Consider the following 16,641-nt stretch of genomic DNA (forward strand, 5'->3'; position numbering starts at 1 on the left):
TGTCTTTTTTGTTCTGCAGCGATTTATAGGTATTAGCTGTCAGATGAAATACAATGACTTTGAACGAATTAAGGTGTCGCGGATTCCCATTGGGATGATGCTTGATTGCCAATATATTTCCTCCCTTATTCCTTTGAACACTACAATACTGTTCTCTAAGATGAAAAGTCTTGGACCTTGACAAGATCGGTAAGTAATGTGAGTTCATTATGGCCCGTATAAACAATGACTATTTAAAAACAAATTCCGAGAAATACGTAGTATTTATATCAAATAATACCCTCCCTCTTATGATATTATCCCAAACGACAAATATGCCATATGTGATATTGTCTCACAAAAACTACCACCTTCATGAGGATTAGAACCGCATCACATCGTCATTAGGAGCTTGATCATTAAGTTCAGCATCCTGTCTTGAATAGTTATGATTCTCAGGCCTGAACCCTTCAATGGAGCCACCTTGCATACTGTTTAGCTGTAGGGTAGGCGCCGAAGCGGCTGTTGGGTCATTCTCAATAATCCGTATCGGAAGTCTTCCCTCGGAGGCAATTATTGGCGAATCGCCTCGCTCCAGTGCTAGCTGTTTGGAGTCGTCTTCATCGTTGAATTTATTTAACCGGGGATTAAGAGAAACGTGCTTTTCTGTAACCGATGGCCTGATGGAGAGCTTTCGCAGATTTTCTTCCACGATCGGCATACTTAGAGAAGGCCGTTTTCTTTTTTTATCTAGATGACAACCCTGCCACTCTTCCATCAATAAAATATTCACGTTCTTTTTATTGATCCTTTCCCAGGCTGGCTCCTCATTCAACTGAACCCGAACATAGAGGGCCCGTTCGGCACAATACTCAGAGCACCATTTCTCAAGCTGGTTTGCAGGTACTATTTTCATCGTCCTCCCACGACCATACGGGCCACTCCCTTTCGGACCCCATAGAATGCGAAATTTAGTCTTCGGATCCTCTTTTCTGTGATTTTTAGGACACAAAGCATATCCGCATCGTCCGTCAATGTTTCGCTCTAAAATCAGATTATCGTAGTCCGACGGCTGGAAAGGAATCAAGGAGGATGTAAAAATAGATGCGTCCGTCTCGGAAGGAGCAGCCGGGTCCGCATCAGCCGTACTAGGAAGCGCCATCAAATGCTCAATGTGAGAGAGGATAATTGCTTCGGTGTCTTTGCGAGCTTGGATGTTTCGTGCATGGTGAAGAGCAATCGCTAAGTGGCGGGGATTTGGCGAGCTTCCCGGGGGTGGAGTGTAACTCATATCGCTCGGGGCTGGGCTAGAGGAAGCGTGAACAGCAGGGACAGAGGTCTTAAGAACTGAGGACGGAATATCCATAGCTGGTTAGAGAGTAGTAAAAGGCTAGAGCAGGTGGCTGGGCACAGATGCCATGAGTGTAAAACTGAGGCAGGTCGCCTAGTGAAATGAATGCAGGTGACCAGTGAATTCCAAGCAAGAGGAGAAGAAAACAGTTTGAGAAGAAAATTCGCGGTTTCGGCTTGACGTAGTTGGGGGCGTAGTGGCGTTGTTAGTTAAAGCGGAGGGGTGGGCGTAAGCCGCCAGCGATTGGCAGTAGTTAAACTAACTGAGCGAACGGCCTGACACCTCAACCTCCACCCACCCAGGCAACACTGCTACCGCTTTGCCAGAACATCACTTGCGGTGTGCTCTCAGGCAGGTCAGCTCGTTGACAGTACTGCACATTTATGTTGCTTCCGCCACTGGACTATCTCTAAAGAGTGAGTGATCAAGACTGACACTGGCTTTCATCTTTTGATGTTGAGCTGACTTCCAAGTGCGCTCAGGACGTATGACTTTATGATTCCTACGTGTTCCCCATAATTTGTTTGTTAGATCGTGCCCTGCAACTAGCTTCTGTGTTGCTTGAACCCCGGGTTATTCTCACTGATAGCCGCATCCGGACCCCTCCAAGCTGTGTGACCCTCAGCTTGTTTACTGTTATCGCAATATCTGCAGCCCCAAATGCCCGCCACTCCATTCACTGTCAAGGCTATCTTTGAATATACCTCTGACCATGAAGACGATCTTGCATTTTCAATTGGGCAAATCATTACAGTGACGGCAGAGGAGGACGAAGAATGGTATTATGGGGAATATACTGCTGACAACGGAACACGGAAGGAGGGCATCTTTCCAAGGAATTTCGTTGAAAAATATGAGCCGCCAGCGCCACCACGGCCTTCAAGGCCAAACAGGCTCAAGAAGGACGCTGAACCGACTATTCCTGTAGAGGCGGTCCCCCCACCACCTCCGCCTGCCAGCAACCCCACTCCCACAAGCCCAGAGTCCCCAACCCAGCACTTTGACAGTAGTCAAGAGACAGGCCCAAAACCTCAGGCTGTTCGGCCACCAACCGCAGATGCGCCGCAACCAACGGCTTTTCAGCAAGCGGCACCGCCTCTGCCTTCGGTAGCCGCAGTACCTAAACCAGAGCCAAAGGCCCCACCCCCTTCTGTCGCAGACAAGCCGACTTCAACATCTTTTAAGGACAGGATTGCGGCATTTAACAAGGCTGCTGCGGCACCAATAACACCTTTCAACCCCGCTGGAACGTCTTCGAATACCAACGCTTTCATCAAAAAACCATTTGTTGCACCGCCGCCAAGCAAGAATGCCTTCGTGCCAATGCCGGTTGAAGCCCCGGCGCAGAAGGTCTACAAGCGCGATGAAGATCCGGAAATCTTAGAACAGAACCAGGAGCGGCTTGCAGATCGGTCTCCACCACCACCGCCGTCTGCTGCTGCGGAAGACGGGCAACCAAAACCCACATCTTTGAAGGAAAGAATTGCTCTCTTACAGAAACAACAGCTTGAGCAAGCGGCTCGACATGCGGACGCTGCCCAGAAGAAAGAAAAGCCAAAGAAGCCGCCGCAAAAAAAACATGTAGAGATCCAAGATCCCGTTGACCATACGGATCTCATGCAGGGTGCAGGTTTAGAAAAGGCTCCCACTTCCGAAACTGCAAAGGAATCGAAAACAAGTGACGATACCCATGATGTATCTACCCAGCATCAACACCGAACTCCCGTTGTGCCTCATGTGGCTAGCCCGTTGCAGCCACATCACGATATTACCAGTGATGCAAATGATGCTGACTATTCCGGTGCTGGCGACACTGAAGAAGCCGAGGAAACATCAACCAGCAAAGAAGATATTGATGTTAAGCCCACGAAATCAAGCACGAGCAAATTGAATGCTGAAGAAAGTCACCCTCGCAGTCAGGAAATGGTGAATGAAGGAGCCGTCGAAAAGGAGGAGGAGGAGGAAGAAGAAGAAGAAGAGGAAGAAGTCGACTCAGAGATCAAGAGGAGAATGGAGCTTCGAGACCGCATGGCGAAAATGAGCGGTGGGATGGGCATGATGGGTATGTTCGGCCCGCCTCCAGGGCTACCAGGTACTTCCTCTGGGGGATACAAAAAGCCAAAGCCCGACGTGATCGCCAGATCTCAAGATGAAGAGCGCTTACCCGCGACGGCACATGCCCCACCCGTTCCCGTTATGGTCATTCCAGGGATGCAACCACGCAAACAGGAATCTTTCTTGTCCCCCACCGAGTCCAAAAAGGACGGGCTTGAGGCGAATGTCCCAGCCGCAACCCAGGCGCCCAAAGAAGAGCCGGCTGATACCACAAATTCCGGACGTTCCGTTGCAGACAACCCACCCTTGCTTCCACGATCTACTGGTAAGACTTAACACCTTACATCAAAGTTGAATGGCAATCTAACAGCATTGATAGAACACACTGCACCTCCGCCCAGTCATCCCCGGCCTATTCCTCCACCTGTGCCAGGAGATCGGCCAACTGAGTCTTCTCCCCCTCCTGAATGTAAGTCGACTGATTATGCAGATACAAGATTTTTTTTACTAATTGAGCCAAATCATCAGCGCGACCTGCGCCCATTCTGCCTGCAAGGGGCCTAACATCACCAAGTCTGGGCGAGGAATCCGACGACGAGCTTTCCATCACACCTGGAAACGTACAGGTAGAAAGCCAATCCAGCGACAGCTGTCCAACGGTGCTTCCTACAAGTATCGAGGAAGACTCGTCAATGCCTTCGAGACCTCCGACACTTTCCGCTGACAAACGCTCAAGCCAACCCCCCCCTGTTCCTCATGCTCCACCTCTGATGCCATCTGCTCAAGTTCGGCCGCCTCCGCCGCCTCCACCGTTCCCTGTCAGTCGCAAGTCAACCAATGATAGTCCAATGAGTGCACGAACTCAAACGGGTCTTAAAGGACATGATACAGAAGAGGAAGTCACTGAGTATGAAGGCGACTATGACACTGATATTGCTCCCGGTGCTACACATAAGGATGCCCTTAAATCACACGGCCGCGATTCCAGTATTGATGAAGGTACTATCACAGATGAGTTCAACAGTCAATCTCCCAGAACCTCTCATGATATCCATCCGCCACTGCCTCCTCCCAATGCGGCCCCTCGTGCAGCTCCTCCACCTCCTCCAACTCAGCCGCCAAAGTCGGTACGGCAGTCGGTCGACATGCCGAGAACAGCTCCGCCTCCCATTCCGACAACTAAGGAGCACGTACTAGAAGATGATGATGAATATGACCCATACCGATACGACGCTTCGCTTCCTCCACCTCCCCCACCCCACAGCCCACCAGCCAGAGCGCCAAAGCACCCTGCAGGGGCTGTTGAGGACGACTTCTTCCCTGAATCTCCACCAAGGCGTTCCGTCCATTCCCCTCCTCTACCGCCTAGCCAGCCTCCTCCACAGGCAACTTCTCGCACCCATTCGTCTCGCCAATCAGCCGATCTTCTTCGTACACAATCCAATCCCCGCCGATCTATGGATATTTCTAGGCCGTCTATGGAGAGCTACTTTGCAAGTGATGTTGATCTTGGCGAGAGTAGCTTCTGGTGGACCCAACCCAAAACACCTCCTCCGATCTTTCAACATAAAAAGGACATATTGTATGAGATTGAAGAGTCAACCTCAACTAACAGAGGTGGAAAAACCACCATTGCTAAGGACGTCTACATTTTATTTATGGACTATTCTCAGACTATTGTGACAGTGCGGTTTGATTCGAAGAATCCAGGTGACGTTATTCTGGAACAACGCCATGAGGCTCCTCCAGCGCGACTGCGACAAGACCAGCTGGAAGACTCACACACTCGCTTTGGGGCTCGTCTCGCAGAAACTGCCGCTTCGAAGCAAAACACCACTGTCGGTGATGGAACTCCTCATGCCTTGATCAAGGCCCTTGTCACCCCCCTGTCCGGTGCCCTTCTTCCCGTTGGTGTACGTGCGTATGGAGCTATTGTGTACTCAAACCTGGCCAATGCTTCTGTTCAGCAGTATGATGAAATCCGTGCTGGTGACGTTGTAACTTTTCGTAATGCCCGGTTTCAAGGCCACCGAGGTACGATGCATCAGAAATATAACATCGAAGTCGGGAAGCCAGATCACGCCGGCATTGTGTTGGACTGGGATGGGACCAAGAAAAAGATTCGAGCCTGGGAACAGGGTCGAGAGAGCAAAAAGGTTAAGATTGAGAGCTTCAAGCTGGGCGATTTAAAGAGCGGAGAGTGCTTGGTCTGGAGAGTCATGCCACGTGGTTGGGTTGGCTGGGAAGAGGAAAACAAGTCATAGTTGAAAAGTTTGCCAAGTGGCCATTGGTGCAGGCCTTTGGATTTGACGGGAAAGAAGGATAAATGGCTGAAATTGAAGGTATCTACCTGACTATTCTACTGTTTGTGCTTGGTCTTCACATGTTAGCAGCATCTTCCATTTTCCTATCAGGCACAAGTTTAGTGTATTTAATCAGCCCTTGTGTTACTGTTTGATTTCCCCCATACATGTCAATAGTATGTTGGTTATATTCTGTGTACTATCTGAGCCGAAAACTGGACTCTGACTGCACCTGCTTTGCACATAATATCATAGACAGATCAAGGGCTATGTTTATGGAACAGATCTTGATGGACAACCACTGAGAGAGCATTGCATTTATAAAAAACAACCAGTCACTCCTAGCTCCAATCTCCCATGCATATACTGATTGACAGACAGCACATATATTTACACAACTGGCACTTGTTTCACTATCCAAATCCGTACAAAAAGCTAATATAGTACCTAAATGAGCAACAGTTCCCCAGTTGCAGCACCTCCTATTTCCTGCGGTTGATATGCGTGTTGTCCACTCTGATTGACAATATACTGCGGTTGCTGGCCGCTCAGGCCACCATGTGTAGCGCCACCACCATTCAAACTCATGGCAGACAACTGCTGACTGCCTAACCCAGCAAAATACATATCTGCAGTGTTCACAGCTGCAGACATATCACCCTTTGCTGCTCCAGCTTCAACACCAGCATTAGAATTTGACTGGTTTCCCGTGGCAAGAAGGGTGGATATCGGTATTGAAAAGGGTGTATCGGCAGCTTCATCCGTGGTCGACTTTTGTAGCGCCGGACTCTGACCCAGACGCTTTGGCCTCGCGCTTCGGAACACTTGTTGTACAGGTTTCAAGTACACTGTCGCGAGAGTACCCACGTTTAAACATAGCTCTTCGAGGGTACGAGGATCCAAACGCTCACTTTCGGCCGTAATAGGCGGTTTCTCTCCCATTACAACCGATTTCGCAGCAGCAGGGTCTGTGGAAAGGAGACGCCAGTACATGAACCCTCTATCACGAAGATCCGGATCATCTGTCTCTTCTGTGCACCATTTTAGCACTTGGGGGACTAACTGCTGTCCCTTAGTTGGTCGTTGTATAAAGAGCTTCACAGTTGCTGTAAGAAGCGCTAGTTGAACATCGACAGGCTCATCATGAAATGTAGCTAAAAAGTCCTGCAAAAAGACATCGGAGTTTTCTATCCGATCCGCGTATTGTCCGATAATCCAAATAATAGCTGCTTTAGCTTCCGGCTCATCAAGTTCATCAATATGTTTCATCACAGCACCTATTATACCCTCATACTGATTTGGATACTTCCGGAATATGTTCCGGATAACAACGGTTGCTTCTTGAACAATGTAGGGGACTTTGGCACTGACAAGATCCAACAATGTCTCTATGCATTGGCTCGATGCAGATTCGATTTTAATAGCTAGTTTGCCAATCGCCCGTACTGCCTTCCGCACAAAATGGACATCGATTTCTGTAGCATACCTATGATGGCGTTAAATCTAGCAATAGATAACGGTTTTATTATAGGACTTACTCTCTCAACTCTGTTAACACGATGGAAATATTTTCTTTGGTCGCTAGCATGAAAATCAACTCAAGTTTCGTAACCTTGACATAAATTGGGTCATTGTATTTGCAGAAGAAGACGCGGATATCATTTCTCAGCACTTCCGGCTGTTTTTGTAGGATTAAAATTGCGTTTCGAAGGGCCAAGTATTGAACTTCAGGCCCTTTTGATAGAAGGGTAACTAGTGGCGGTGAAAGTTTACGTGCTAGGGAGGTAATTTGCTTTTGATCGGCGATGTAGTTCATTAGGTAGAGTATCACACGAATACAGGTTAAGACAACCGAAGAATTCGAGTGGGAGAGGCGCGGTGCAATTCTTTCGGCCAAAAGCAGGGCTTCCGATGTTTCTCGGGGTACGTATGACATCAATGCCTCGAGGATATATGTCTGACCCCATCTACATTCAGCCAAGTCAGCTCACTCTACCGCTAGAGAGACATAGAATGAAGGAGAGAACGTACTCAGAGCAATCTGGGAGGATAGATATCATTTTTGATGCGCTTGTGTAGTCAATTGTAAGCGTGATAGCCTCGCTTCTTTCCCAGATATCCATTAATGCGGCCAGCGCACTGGATACAACCGTCGGATTATCATCTTTTAGCATGGCATTTAATTTTTCAATTAAATCTGATGCTTCAACCAGCTTTTTATCGTGGTCATAGAGTTTGGCAACGGCAAAACAAGCAGTCTTGCGGACGTAAGGGTCGCCGTCGTTGAGTAACCGTTTTAAAGGTTGAACAGTGGCCTCAACAAAATCGCGTACATGTATATAGGAGATGGTACGTAAGGCAAGAGCGCGGATAAGGGGATTCGTATCATTCATATCCTGTCAAAGCATTAGCGATTTGGGATTACAGAGATATATTCTATTGGCGGTATGCATACATCTATTAAAAGCGGTAGCGCTTTCATCGCTACATCCGGTTTCGTTCTTGAATAATTAACAAGGAATAGAAAGCACCTGGATTGTATACGAGTTAGCAGCGGTGTACCATATCAACTCCCTCCAGTAACCGCATTCCTTACATTTTCTTGATTTCTAGACTCGATATAGTCATGCATTCAATAACATCCGGAAAGAGCGCAATCATATCGTTATTGCTCATCGTCATATTCGCCACAATCTTCTTCAGCGTAATCTTCTTTGCGGAGTGATTCTTGTCCTTCTTTCCGCCGCTATGCAACTCGATGCGGAGTTCATTGACCTTGCCCTGTTTTGTGTGAGAAATCCATAGTGAGCTTGATGCATGAGGCAGCATAAACATTCTGACGTGCGATGTGAGGGTAAAATCATAAAGGGGACCAGTGGTAAGAAGGGCATGAAAAGCGCAGCATGCACCGCATCTCCTTAAGGGTCTGACAGTTGTGTACCACTTGGGCGATAAAATAGAGAGCAAGGGCGGTTGAAAAGGGGGGGGGGGGGGGGGGGGGGGGGGGGGGGGGGGGGGGGGGGGGGGTAGATGACCTACCCGCGCGAAGAGCTTCGCATCTCCCCCGCTCGAGCTCATCCCGATGGCTGCTGGCTAACTGCGGAGAAAGCTCTTGAGGATTGGTCGAGGTAGCAGTGACAAGGGAGAGGCCACAGGGCTAGTTGCTTCGGGACTGCGTTGACGACAAGCACATGGAGCGGCGGGCGCAGAGGGGGCCTGAAATACTATAGGATTCTCTCATTCCCTCCCGGATCAGATGGGGATTCTGTTTCGGTTGAATTGTGCGTAGACTGATGGGGGGCGCGTGTTGAGAGCTGCGTTGATGGTTCTGGGGCGCCAGATTGAGTTCGACCAAACGATACGGAGTAACTACATATGTATGTATCGTCACCACCAACAATCTGGACAAACATAACCTACTTGTTTGCTCTTGCAAGCTGCGCAGTAAACTCCACCGGCTCGCTCGGTGTTACTGGCTTCTTGCACTTGGCTCTCATCAAATTTACGATGGCCTCGATCGAGCCTCTTCCCAAATGGGCCATCGATATGAACACTCCGCCTCCGCGGCCTTCAAAAGCGAACATTCCCGATCCTCCAGGCTACTCACCCCCATCCAAAGCAAGCACAAAACAAGTGAGCACCAAAGCATCTATGCTCAAAATAAAGTCTAATCCATACCCGTATCAAAAGCAGAAACCCTCTCAGCTAGCGGCCTCCGCAGCGGCTTCAGCACGCAAGTCCTCCGAAACAGATGCGCTGAAGCTCAAAAAGGCTTGGGAAATCGCCTTTGCTCCCGCCAAACAGATACCCATGAACGCGATAATGATGTATATGTCTGGAAATAGCTTGCAGATTTTTAGCATCATGATGGTGTTCATGTTGTTCAAAGGCCCAATTCAAGGCTTGGTTGCAACAAACTCTACATTTGTGAAGTTTGAGACAGAAGGGATCAAGACCCAATTAATTGGCGTAAAAATAGTTTATATTTTGATGCAGTTTTTGCTTTTGGCGCTGGGAGTATGGAAGGTTAATGGAATGGGATTATTACCGTACGTGGGGCCCTGGTATTTTGTATATGAGCTTCGCTAACGAATACTTCCTAGAACTACGAGGTCGGACTGGCTTGCTTGGGAGGTAGAAAGGGTGCCCTTGGAGCGGGCGTACTTTGCATTTAGATAATTGATGTCAATGGCTAAAGCTACTGCTTTTCAAGTAATATGAGCGGCTTACGATTTCTCGACTCCCACCTATTTGACTCTGATATACTTTCTACAATTCTGCAGCGATCTAGACGCCTTTCTATGCACTGTCGACTTGCTGCGTCTATGTATAATCAGGTATTAAGTGTGCATATTTTTGGTCAGCCAAACTTTATCTACAAGTTGAAGATTGTGCTGTGATGAAAACGCTACTCGGAAATGAAACCTTTGCAAACAAGGGTTCGCTAAAAGAGTATATAATGGTAACCTTTTTATAGTCTATACTGATATCTAACGCTCTAAGATGTCGTACATACATCCATCAGGGCTTTAGCAGACACTAGTAGCCATGCCTCAGATGGTTATTTCACGCAGCCTTGCGGCAGGCATCAAAGAATATGTGAACAAAATCCCACACATCGGTGAAGGTGTTGTACAATGGAGCGGGTGCGACACGGATCACATCCGGCTTCCTTTCATCAAGAATAACACCGTTGTCAAGTAAATGAGCAAATACGGTGTCAAGAAGTCCCGGTTTCAATAGCACGCTGAGCTGAGCACCTCGTGCGCTAGGATCCAGCGGGGTAATGATCGTGAATGGTTCGTCAGTGGGGCGAACATCGTCGGGAGAATTGAGCAGCAAGTGCTCGAGATATGCAGTAAGCGCCAGTGACTTCTTTCGGAGAGCGCACATAGTAGCTCTATCGAAGAGATCTAGTGAAGCCAAGACAGCACTCATGTCCAACACAGAAGGATTCGAGATCTGGAATCCACCGGCACCCGAACGAGGAACAAAGTCTTGTAAAAAAAAAACGTTAGATAATGTGAATCTTACACTCTCTGCAGTTGAAAGGCACATACTGTTTTCCATAAGGAATCTAAGTCCCTTATCTCCACCCCACCATCCTGACAGACGATGTCTGTAGGGATTTTCCTGGTTTTTCATATCAACCTTACCATGCTTTTCATGCACAAACAATGCTCCCATAGAACCAGGTCCAGAATTCATGTATTTATATGTGCACCAAGCTCCGAAATCCACATCCCATTCATGAAGCTTGAGTTCTACATTTCCAGCAGCGTGCGCACAATCCCACCCAATAATAAGCCCTTTAGAGTGGGCGTGGGCCGTGATTGTTGGGATATCAAGATATTGACCGCTATAGTACTGAATACCCGGGAGTAAGATAAGGGCAGTGCTAGAAGCATGCTCATCGATGATCTTTAATATTTTCTCAGTTGGAAGAAACGGGAGTTTCGGATCATCTGGTTCAATGAGCACCATGGCATCCCTCGGATCAAAGCCATGTAGCTGAACTTGGGACTCCACCGCATACTAGAGTAAATAGTTAGCCACTCAGGACGGTAACCATACTAGGAGAAGCAAGGAATACATACATGATCGCTAGGAAAGGCCTTTCCCTCAATAATAATCTTATACTTCTCTTTGGTAGGTCGGTAAAAGCTAGCCATAAGCAGATGCAGGTTTCCCGTCAGAGTGTTCATGACAGCGACTTCGCTTGGAAGTGCGCCAACGACATCAGCCATAAGTTTAGCCGCAGTATCATCGAACTCCATATACGGTGGGAAAGGCGAGTCCTCGAGTCTCACAAAATGCCCAAGAACGCCCTTGGTTGCCCATGTCTGTAGAAGACGGTCAACGTAGGTGCGAGTGTTCTTGGGCTGGATACCCAAAGAGTTTCCACAGAGATATATGCAGTCCTCAGACGGGCTCTCTAAACATGATGTTAGTCACTGTACTGCGTATGCTATCGCTTTGCGGGCAATGCGGGTCATACCTCCTTCCGGGATGGCGAGCGTCTCTCTCTTCAGGTCTGCTTTCGACGGGATAATGAACTCGTCTCTGAAGGTGCGAAGCGCGTCTTGAGCATCCAAAGATTGGGCGTATTCCCTGGTAAAAGAGCGGTCATCGCCTCGGTAAGAGTGGGTGGTCCCGTTGGACATGGCGATTGCGAGATAAGTAAATGAGATATTATTACACCCTGCTATAACTAGTTAGGTCTATCAAGCGTGGCTCAAAGATTGCGCAGGCGCTCTTCGAATGCTTAACTATCCTAAACTCCAGCTGCAGGGCAGGGAAGGCGAATGGCGGGCACTCTTTATCCCTCTGTCCCCCTCATCCGCTGCCCGGCGTTCCAGCTGCTTGCCCTGCATGTCGCCGGTGCGCGGCCCGCACACTTTGGCGTCTGTGATGCTCCGGTGGCGCAAAGCTTGCATGAAATAGCCGTATCCAGCCGGGGTTGAAATCTCTGGGGTGCGGAGTATAATCCAACGAAGCATCCTCAAAGATTTGGAGATATTTTCAGTCAAGTCCAGTTCGTTCTTTGCCATCAGCTACTTAGTATCTAGTAGGTTGTAACCACGGAGTACTGCGGGCTGCATCTTCCATAAAACTAAGCCCTGCGAAATACTCCGTACGCGATTCTACAAAATACTTCTACTAAAATGCCAGTTTGGCGCCAACCGACGACGGGACCAAACGGCCTGGCATTTGCTGCTCGATTTCGTGCTTCACTCTCCAGCCGGAACAGTGGCCTGGAAGCAACATTTTCGGCTCCAAAGCTTTGAGGTCCATCACGGTTGCGCGGATCTGAGCCGCCTCACTGCCTGCGAGATGATAGCCACCAAAAATTGCGTAGACAGGCACGTCTTTTCCAATCAAATCGACTGCGTGTCTCGATGTGTTTACAACACCGGCATGGCTGCAGCCAGTGAATATAACAACACCCTTGCCTAGAGACCTTGTTAGTGCATGTCAGAGTCAATTCGCCAAGTGATTCTCGAAAGTGATCTTAAGCGCAGTGGTAGCCTCGCACCCTTACCTTTTACGCTGCAGGCAAGAAAGCGCTCGTCGGCTATCATTTCGTCCTTGTTCCATTTCCCAGCTGACTTATCAAACCGGACGGCGTTCTTCAACCCAACCTCGTACTCTGTCCGCCGCGGAATTTCGCCCGAAATTAGAAACATATCGTCCAGGACAGTGTGCGGGGAAGTGCTTTTCTCAACTTGAGCGCCCGCATCTTCGATCTCCTCAAAAGTGGGGTCCGCTTCAAGCGAGAATATTTCGGTTCCCATTGTAAACCCCCGATAATCGGGCCTTGACTCGTGCAAGTCGACCACAAGATGCTGGTTACTATCACCTTTCGCGAGTCGAGCCTCCCTGATCATTCGAATGGCACGAAGCATACCGCCTAGCCATTTCCATGTAGGCATTTAGGGGTGGAATTTCTAGCAGGTCTTAGGAAACAAGTCATACCTGAATGATCTCGATGCCAGTGTGATAGATGAATCAGCTCAATTGTTGAAATATCGGCTCGTAGTCGGTTTGCATTGCGCTCCCAGACCTCTTCTTCTGGCCCAGTATCGAATAATATTGTATGTTTGATGTCGCCCTTTGTTGCTGTCTAGATGCGGAACATATTAACTACTGCCCACGGCGGCTGCCGTTGTCATGCTTACAATCATCGCTGAAAGCCCATGGGCAGAGCAGCAAATGTTGCTCATACGAAGCTCTTTTGATGCATCTCCGCGGTTGCATAGAGTGTAGGGGGACTCCATCGCTATGTTGCCTAACAAGCCAGTTGCCTGAACTGTGTTAGGCGCCGGCGGGGACATGACATCCAATTCATTGTCGACGATAACTGTGATTTCAAGAGAGTCGATTTCAACAAGTGAAGTCATCTCGAGGACTCTATGACTCTATTTTGTAAATGGAGAGCTTGTCGTGGCTGATTGACTATGCTTCAATGCATGGTCGTTAGCTGGTGGGGCCAGCCGTGAACCCAGAAACGCAAGTCTATGCGAAGCACCGAAGTGTTTCCAAGACAATTCCTCGTTTCTACAGGCTACGCTGATATATGTTATACAGGCTACCTACCACAGCAGCCTTCGGTACAAGAGTAGCAGTCCGTAGGTTTATGATTATTCAGTTATCTATAACAAGCATACTTCCGTCTTACTTGCGCACCAGGTAACAAGTTTCCAGAGATTTGAAAAACGCCCCAGGAATGACGTTGATGAGAGACCGTCTTCGAATCCTACCAATGACTGCCAGCTTTCCAGAGACTCGTTTGTCTACTAACTCCAGCTCAATTAGCTTATATATATAGCCCCGCCATCTTGCCAGGTGGGGGTTTGGGAGTCTCTGAAATTGCTCGGGTACTACAAGAAACTGCTTAAAAACCAAAAGGTACCTCACATACAAATATTACAAGCCATCGATATAGATCAATTGCCAAGATGAGTCGTATTTCCGATGTGATCAAAAAGGACCAGCAGGAGATGCGAAACAATTACCAGCACATCATTGAAGCGCAGGACAATGAAACCAAGGAGCGCTGGGGAAACCAGGTAATGAAATGTCCAAGTTGCATAAAACTTCTTGCGCTGAAAGAATGAGGATAGTTCGTTTGGGAACTAGCCCGTTATACAGTGGCGGAAGAGCTCATTGTATACCCGGCCCTTGAATCCCATATGGATCACGGCAAGATCATAGCGGACAAAGATCGCAATGAAAACAGACAGGTATCTTCTAGACTTGCATTTCTCCCCCAGGAATAGAACAGAAATAAACTGACGAGTGGCCGTGATAAACGAAGATCAAGGAGATGCTGGCCCAATTCCAGGAAATGTCTCCAAGTGATCCACGATATAGACCAACGTTGGACTCCATTATGACAAAGCTCAACAAACATATCGACGAGGAGCAGGAAGAAGATCTTCCGTCCCTCGAGTCCGTTCTAGACCCTCCTGAGTCTCAACAGATCTCGAGGAGATTCGAGCGTACTAAGATCTTGATGCCAACTCGGGCACACCCGAACGCACCAACTCAGCCGTACTTTGAGACTGCAGCGGCCTTCATGCAGGCACCAATGGATCGCATTGCCGACATCATGTGGAGAGAATTCCCCGAGTACTAGGGCTGTTCAAAACATAACGAGAAGCACTTTTAACTCTTGCAATTGATGCGGATAAGAACAAGGTGCAGAAATGTTTTTGGGTTCAAGTATTTGAATAATGTACGGAGTACACCGTAGTAGCAGTTAATCTTCCCCCTGCGAACGAATCGATGCCGTAATTTTTATGATATTTCTTGTTAAGTCTTTGACTCATATTGGGCCTCAGGCGGAGAATGAGCCGGGCCAATAGTAAATCCGAGAGTAGGTATTTAACTAGGCGGTGTGGTGAGCTTCCAATCGGCGGAGTCCTAATTGCCGCCGCTTCAGACGGCGGCGATTACTAATTCGCCTCCGCCGCAGGAAAGGCCGAAAAAGCATCCAAACTGCCCAAGACCCTTTGCTGAATGCCAGCTGCTTTGTTGTGGTGGAATATCCCTAAATTATAGCCCTGTGTTTATCCAATGTCACAGCGGGCGCTCGTTACTGCAGGCCGCCGTGCCACCAAAGTTCATAGCTCTGCGCCTCAGTCTCAACCATCACGATGCCTATTCTCATCGAGTCCGAAAACCAAATTTAATTCCCCCAGATTCTTCTTTCGAGCACAAGATGCGCCGTTGGTCTCGTCTCTAGTCCCTGAACCCTGGTTATCGCAACTTAGTCGAACGCAAACACATAACCGAACCTCATCAAATCGCCGACTGCGCTTTTCAACCACAGCTACGAGGCTCGCTACAACAGCATCTTTGAACCCGAGGGTGGACGATGATGGAAGCCCCATGACGATTGAAATTTCCTCTCGTGCTGAAAAGGTATGCCAGAATTGTTTTGTGGGAGCGCGCAGTGGCCCTTCATTCGCGGAATGGTGCTCCAAGGAAATATGAGGCCCACTATTTTGATCGCAAGAGAATCCTTGGTCCCCATCATAGTGCGTGTTGTTTAATACTCCTAGCACATACGACCATAGGAAGTGGAATACAGGGCTTCCCGTCCGCTCAGCCGTACTTAAGCCACTTGCCGGCCGGCTAGTAGTTGGGTGGGTGACCACCAGCGAATCCCGGCTGTTGTATGTTTTTTTTTCGGGGGAATCTTGTTTGTATCTTTTTTCACTATGGGTATTTTGTGGATTACCCAAAATATGGATTTGCTAACATATACTTTGCCAGCGTCTTCGAGAACTAACAAATCCTGTAACCTCCAAACCATCCCTAACTTCAAATTCCGAACCCTACGACCATCTCCGCGTCACCGTCACCAGCGGCGGCTGCCACGGATTCCAATATCTCATGTCCCTGGACCCAGCTTCGAAAATCGATTCTGAAGACGACACTGTTTTTGAAGCAACTGCTGAAGATGAATCCACACCACCCGCTGGACAGGCAAAAGTTGTTATGGATCTTGCCTCGCTGGAACTGCTGAGGGGCAGTACAATCGATTACACAATCGAGCTGATAGGAAGTCAGTTCAAAGTTGTGAATAATCCAAGGGCTACAAGCAGTTGTGGATGTGGAACAAGCTTCGATGTTCCAGAGTGACGGAGAAAATATAAAATACAGATCCCTCAAAAATAATTTTGGCGAGCCCTCACTGTTTACAAGAGACATCAGGATGTTTTGTAATCCAACTCTATCTATCCTTCTTGGCCCCGCCTGTATAGTACACAACATAGGTATTGTATACCACAGAATCACCCTTGCTTCTTAGCCCTTAGCATGAAAGTAGGAGGGTACAATAGGAAAACTTCATTAGCATAGCGATTTAAGATTTTAGTGGCCATCAGCGCCGAACATGAGAAGAAAATTTCTGTATTTGCTGGAAACGAAAAAAAAATTTGAGTT

The 16,641-nt window shown here is 48.2% G+C and overlaps 8 protein-coding genes across 8 annotated transcripts; 4 read left to right on the forward strand and 4 right to left on the reverse strand.

Annotated features, from left to right (window-relative positions):
• Positions 1 to 361: 361 nt before the first annotated feature.
• Positions 362 to 1,345, reverse strand: LOZ57_001369 (uncharacterized protein; the record flags this gene model as incomplete). Its single annotated transcript, XM_049250459.1, has 1 exon — positions 362 to 1,345. The coding sequence occupies one exon, from the start codon at positions 1,343 to 1,345 to the stop codon at positions 362 to 364; it is 984 nt and encodes a 327-aa protein (XP_049110819.1).
• Positions 1,346 to 1,990: 645 nt separating this feature from the next.
• Positions 1,991 to 5,649, forward strand: BBC1 (assembly of actin patch protein; the record flags this gene model as incomplete). Its single annotated transcript, XM_049250460.1, has 3 exons — positions 1,991 to 3,710; positions 3,765 to 3,854; positions 3,914 to 5,649. 3 exons carry the CDS (start codon positions 1,991 to 1,993, stop codon positions 5,647 to 5,649), a joined length of 3,546 nt encoding a protein of 1,181 aa, XP_049110820.1.
• Positions 5,650 to 6,135: 486 nt separating this feature from the next.
• LOZ57_001371 (uncharacterized protein) lies at positions 6,136 to 8,523 on the reverse strand (the record flags this gene model as incomplete). Its single annotated transcript, XM_049250461.1, has 5 exons — positions 6,136 to 7,174; positions 7,227 to 7,655; positions 7,720 to 8,084; positions 8,144 to 8,219; positions 8,285 to 8,523. The coding sequence occupies 5 exons, from the start codon at positions 8,521 to 8,523 to the stop codon at positions 6,136 to 6,138; spliced, it is 2,148 nt and encodes a 715-aa protein (XP_049110821.1).
• Positions 8,524 to 9,195: 672 nt separating this feature from the next.
• On the forward strand, positions 9,196 to 9,867 carry LOZ57_001372 (uncharacterized protein; the record flags this gene model as incomplete). The annotated part of the gene is made up of 2 exons (XM_049250462.1): positions 9,196 to 9,737; positions 9,792 to 9,867. 2 exons carry the CDS (start codon positions 9,196 to 9,198, stop codon positions 9,865 to 9,867), a joined length of 618 nt encoding a protein of 205 aa, XP_049110822.1.
• Positions 9,868 to 10,254: 387 nt separating this feature from the next.
• BNA5 (Kynureninase (L-kynurenine hydrolase)) lies at positions 10,255 to 11,852 on the reverse strand (the record flags this gene model as incomplete). Its single annotated transcript, XM_049250463.1, has 4 exons — positions 10,255 to 10,685; positions 10,749 to 11,223; positions 11,286 to 11,623; positions 11,687 to 11,852. 4 exons carry the CDS (start codon positions 11,850 to 11,852, stop codon positions 10,255 to 10,257), a joined length of 1,410 nt encoding a protein of 469 aa, XP_049110823.1.
• Positions 11,853 to 12,348: 496 nt separating this feature from the next.
• On the reverse strand, positions 12,349 to 13,589 carry LOZ57_001374 (uncharacterized protein; the record flags this gene model as incomplete). The annotated part of the gene is made up of 4 exons (XM_049250464.1): positions 12,349 to 12,641; positions 12,731 to 13,099; positions 13,165 to 13,312; positions 13,368 to 13,589. The coding sequence occupies 4 exons, from the start codon at positions 13,587 to 13,589 to the stop codon at positions 12,349 to 12,351; spliced, it is 1,032 nt and encodes a 343-aa protein (XP_049110824.1).
• A 558-nt stretch (positions 13,590 to 14,147) lies between these two features.
• LOZ57_001375 (uncharacterized protein) lies at positions 14,148 to 14,827 on the forward strand (the record flags this gene model as incomplete). The annotated part of the gene is made up of 3 exons (XM_049250465.1): positions 14,148 to 14,258; positions 14,313 to 14,432; positions 14,507 to 14,827. 3 exons carry the CDS (start codon positions 14,148 to 14,150, stop codon positions 14,825 to 14,827), a joined length of 552 nt encoding a protein of 183 aa, XP_049110825.1.
• Positions 14,828 to 15,267: 440 nt separating this feature from the next.
• Positions 15,268 to 16,338, forward strand: ISA2 ([4Fe-4S] proteins maturation; the record flags this gene model as incomplete). Its single annotated transcript, XM_049250466.1, has 2 exons — positions 15,268 to 15,615; positions 15,970 to 16,338. The coding sequence occupies 2 exons, from the start codon at positions 15,268 to 15,270 to the stop codon at positions 16,336 to 16,338; spliced, it is 717 nt and encodes a 238-aa protein (XP_049110826.1).
• Positions 16,339 to 16,641: the final 303 nt, after the last annotated feature.

Source organism: Ophidiomyces ophidiicola, assembly GCF_022830035.1.
Source record: "Ophidiomyces ophidiicola strain CBS 122913 chromosome Unknown scaffold_3, whole genome shotgun sequence".
NCBI classification, from domain to species: Eukaryota; Fungi; Ascomycota; class Eurotiomycetes; order Onygenales; family Onygenaceae; genus Ophidiomyces; species Ophidiomyces ophidiicola.